Source organism: Lampetra fluviatilis, chromosome 74 (assembly GCF_964198595.1).
Source record: "Lampetra fluviatilis chromosome 74, kcLamFluv1.1, whole genome shotgun sequence".
NCBI lineage: Eukaryota > Metazoa > Chordata > Hyperoartia > Petromyzontiformes > Petromyzontidae > Lampetra > Lampetra fluviatilis.
The window spans coordinates 1,365,914-1,371,083 of record NC_136348.1 but is presented as its reverse complement, the minus strand read 5'-3'; the positions used below and the strand labels follow the sequence as shown (position 1 = coordinate 1,371,083).

Here is a 5,170-nt window from a genome sequence, read left to right as displayed (position 1 = left end):
AGTACTTTTGTGTGTAATTCTGACCATTTAGTTTTACAGTTCGTTTGAGAGTTTCTTGACGTGCAGGTGGTGATTTTTGATGTTGTCGGATTACTTGGTGAAGTGGTGTGATGAGCAGTGGTTGTGAGATGGTTCAATTCCGGACAATATTGTAGTGTTTAAGTCTTCCTGTTGAGCTAAAGTTGGAATGCATCTGTAGTTAGATCTTAAACGGGTTTTTTTCAAGTATAAAGCTTTTTTTGGTTGGTAATAATCGACTTTAGGATGTACATTGATGAAGCGTTCGTTGGATATATGGCCTTGACTTCAACATAGATGAACAGTTGTACTGTAACTGTTTGAACATAGGACATAATAAATATTCCCTTCGAGTTTTGACGTAAAAGTGATTGCAGATGAATAAAAACGTATTTTAACAAATGTGTGTCCGTTAATTTATTTTACAATGTTTATAGCAAAAACGTGTTTTAAGCGAGTTTTAGGTGGAGGATCTTCGTCACACAAATCTGCCCTTAACCGGCAGCATCTTGGCTGTCTCTCCATTAACATGTTACGGTCCCAAATCCTCAAGTATGACATGTGAACTGTAACACTATCAACGATAACAAAAATAATAAAAAAATAATCTATTAACTAGTTTCATCATTTATAACACCAAAAACAGAGGTACGGTATTATTAGTTTTGAACAAAATAAACGGAGGTTCGTGATAATAATAATTATAATCGCACTGTGATAATGCTAGAATCACACTGTTGCTATATGCAAGTCACGTAGAAGGGAAGTAATAAAATAATAAAAATAAAATAATTCTCACGACGTTTCGGCTACAACGCAAGCAGCCATCTTCAGGTGAAGAATGAAACACTGCCAAGCTTGGAGCGTATATATAAGCTGGGTTGGAGGTGAAAGAAGAGCGCCTTGACAAAATAATTTGTATATCAAGAGGAATTTAGCATATTTATGGGAAATGAGTAGGAGGTGGGCGGGGGGGTTTGAAAGTCATATTATGCCCATGCATTATGCAGGATTAGCAGCATCCAAGGTAGGGGGTAGCATTAACAAAAGGAGGGAATGTTAATAGTATGTAGAAGCAATGAAACATGTCAATGGGAGAGCGATGAAAGGAGACCCGCAGCGGAGCAAATAATGCATTCCCTGTGGAGAACACAAGATGCACAGTTAATGCCAGTGAGTGGACTGCGGTCTGAAAGTCACCGTAAACATGAACAACAATCAGTTAAGATCCGAAATGGTTTATTACGTCCTTCCAATGATTGTTGAGCCAGAATCTATCTTCTCGGTTGAAATTGTCTCTGTGTTTGTATATGTGGATCGCCTCATGAACGAATCTCTCATGGTAGCCAGATGGCTTGCAGAGAACCTCTGTCTTGGAGAAGTCAATGTCATGTGAGCCTACTGAATTGTAACAGTGATCTGCCACGGCTGAGGTGTTTGTCCTACCGTGTTTCAGGTCTGCTTTATGTTCACGGATGCGGTCCGAGACATGTCGTTTGGTTTCTCCAATGTAACTGCTACCACAGAGGCAACTTAGTTTGAAGACGCCAGGGTACTGTATGTCTGGAACCACGTCTTTTACAGACGGGACCAGATCACGGATTTTATGTACTGTGTTGAATCGGACCTGTATCTAAGAATCACACTATGCTCGTGAGTATGAAACATGTCTGTATGTGATATGCATGAATGTAATATGTCTGTATGTAACATGTTTGCATTTAATGTGTATGTATGTAATATGGACGTGGCGAACCAAGGGTGGAATATGTGAAATGGCAGGTGCAGGATCAGGATGGGATTAAAATTATTTGAATAACACTTTGGTGTTATTAGGATCAAGCTGTCCACTATTGGATGAATGTTCCGTCTCAATGGCATCAAATAGCAATATTCAGTATGAATATGTAAAATAATCGCAAAAACTCAATGTTAGCCGGTGAAATAATGAATCATTACAATTGTAATGACTCCGGACTCAGACTGCAGAGGGTTCTTTGATTTAGCATTTAACGCGGCTTAGGACCAAGGCGTCACGATATAGCAACGACGACGACGAGACAGCAACCAGCCAACACAGCTTCAAACCTCGTTCCTCCCCCTCTCTCATTCTCGGCGTGAACCTCCGCCCACACTTGGTCTCGCCTTCCCTTCTCGAACTCTCTTCATCTTGTTGTCACCAATTGTCCCTTAGTTGACGCACTGTCTACCTGTCCCCCACTGCCCATAGAAGCACGTGTTCCCGCCGCCCCGAGTTCTTTTCATTAGCTGATTGCGCTCTGGTGGGGAAAGGTCCTCGTTCTGAATCGTTTCGCAACGTTCAGGTCCAGAATACCGAAGTATACTGGGAATCACCTGTACTTAAAAAACATGTATATTGATAACACTAAAAACAATAATAATAAACATTAAACGACAACAAATATCAACTGCTTTTATAATTAATAGCACAATAAACGAAGGTACGGTATTTAAATCTTATTAGAAGTATTAAAATCGCACTCTACAGATATGTACGTAAATTATCTGTTCAATCGAACCGACGGTCGGATATGTGAACTGTGGGGGGTGCAGGGCAAGAATCGCATTCAATTTTTAGAATAACAATAGGGGCGTATTAGCATTTTACTGTGCTTGAATGTATGTTATGTGAAAATGCAAATCGTTAGTCTAAAATGCGAGGGAGGGGTTAAGAGGTGCACGTTTAATCCAGTGTTAACGTTTATTTTAGCATCATATTTCAGGACACTGTTGTTGATAAGAATTCGTCTGGACATGGCACGTGCCTTCTTCTACTCGATCAACAAAAATGAGTACAATGTTGGTCATAAGTGAGAACGGATGTTAGAGTGATTATGGTCACTACGCGTCTGTACGCGTTCACTCCAGAAGCTCGGCGGTTTTTGGCAACGCCACGGGGCTGCATTCACTTTAAATCGAGGACAATGGAGGGCATGGGAAACGTGGTTTTCCAGCGCTAATCCCATTTATTCAAAATAAGCGCACAATTACACACTGAGATACCCTTACATATTCATGCATGAAGCACAATGGGCACATTTCCTGTTAATAGACATACGGATTGTACTTTCCAAAATTTGCAATCGAATGCAATTATCCTGAAAGACAAAGGATGCGATTCCTACCCTGCATCCCCCACAGATCGCATATCCGACCCTCGGTTCGATTAAACGTACATTTTATATACATATGAGCAGAGTGCGATTATAATACTTCTAATGAGATTAAAATACCGTACCTCCGTTTATGATAGTATAAATTATAAAACCAGTTGATAGTTTATAGTCGTTTAATGTTCAGTGTTTTCAGTTTACGCGTTTTAAGTGCAGGTGATTCCCGATTACCTCCGTTTATATGGTTATAATTTTAAACACTAGTTTATAATCGTTTAATGTTTAGTGTTATCGTTTATAGTATTACAGTTTACATGTTATAGATTACAGTTTATCCCCGACATGCTTCGGGGATTAGGGACTGGTACATTGATGAACGATTAACTACGGGGACCTTTCCCCTCAAGGAACACGTGTTAATCGGGTAGACAGCCAAGATGCTGCCGGTTAAGGGCACACTTGTGTGACGGAGATCCTCCACCTGACATTATCTTCACATGTTTTTGCTAGGAACATTATAAAATAAAGACCGGACAAACATTTGTAAAAATACGTTTTTAATTCATCATTTTTACGTCAAAACTCGAAGGGAATATTTATTATGTCCAGAACAATGCAAACCATTTCCGTTCCAGGAATACCAAAGCGTTAAAGTATCATTCCCAATGATTTCCTTATTAGTTCACCACATTTGTTCACTGTGCGTCTATGTTGAAGTCAAGGCCATATATCCAAAGAACGCGTCATCAATGTACATCCTGACATCGGCTATCTAAAGTCGATTAATACCAATAAAAAAGCAATATACTTGAAAAAACGTTTAAAATGTTGAGTAAAGATCTAACTACAGACGCATTCCAACTGTAGCTCAACAGGAACACTTAACGACTACAATTGAACCCTCTCACAACCAGTGCTCATCACACCACTTCGGCAAGTAATCCGATAACATTACAAACCACCACTGTCATTAAACTCACAAAAACTGTAAAACTAAAATGGTAAAAATTACACACAAAAGTACTCGATACGGATTAAAAGGTATAACCACCTGACGTAATATTTGTTCATCCCTGACTCTCGGTTTGATCCTCGAGCCACTCCATTACATCCAGCCATCTCTCGGGATCCAACTGCATGGGATCGAAGGTGGAAACTTCTTCAGGATTCATTCCAGCACCTCGAACTTCAGCTTTTGATTTCAGTTTCCTATCATTGTGGACCTTCTGATGCCTGTTCCTGGTTGATGAGTCTGCAAATGTCTTCCCACACACAGGGCACAGGAATGGCTTCTCGCCCGTGTGTATTCTCTGATGACTATGAAGATTTGATGACTTTGAAAATGTCTTCCCACACACAGGGCACAGGAATGGCTTCTCGCCCGTGTGTGTTCTCTGATGACTATGAAGAGTTGATGAGTCTGCAAATGTCTTCCCACACACAGGGCACAGGAATGGCTTCTCGCCCGTGTGTGTTCTCTGATGACTCTGAAGATGTGATGACTGTGCAAATGCCTCCCCACACACAGAGCACAGGAATGGCTTCTCGCCCGTGTGTGTTCTCTGGTGAGTTTGACGAGTTGATTCCCGTGCAAATGCCTCCCCACACACAGAGCACAGGAACGGCTTCTCGCCCGTGTGTGTTCTCTGGTGTCTCTGGAGATGTGATGGCCGTGAAAATGACTTCTCACACACAGAGCAATTGAATTGCTTCTTGTCTCCGTGTGCGTGGGGCTGTGGAGAGCGGCTCTGCTCCATGTGAGCGTAGTAACAGCAGCGGTGTTATCGAGTCAAAATTACGCTATCGTTCGCAAGGATGTTAAGCGTTTTTTGTTAACAGCTAAAACAAGAACGACACTCGCGTCTAACCGAGACGCAAAAAAATACCGCTAATTTGACGACGAACACGTTTAAGAGTTTATCCGCGAAAATAGACACTTACTAGGAGATTCACAGTATATCGATGTCTGGAACCCGTTTAAAGATGTCGCCACGAACTCTCCCGACGCAAAGTCGCCT

General features: G+C 41.2%; 1 protein-coding gene across 1 annotated transcript; it reads right to left on the bottom strand.

Moving 5' to 3' along the window:
• Nucleotides 1–2,548: 2,548 nt before the first annotated feature.
• Nucleotides 2,549–4,909, bottom strand: LOC144953319 (uncharacterized). The gene is made up of 2 exons (XM_078883885.1): nucleotides 4,333–4,909; nucleotides 2,549–2,577 (listed from the first exon to the last, which is right to left on the bottom strand). The coding sequence occupies exons 1-2, from the start codon at nucleotides 4,907–4,909 to the stop codon at nucleotides 2,549–2,551; spliced, it is 606 nt and encodes a 201-aa protein (XP_078740011.1).
• Between the last annotated feature and the right edge of the window lie 261 nt (nucleotides 4,910–5,170).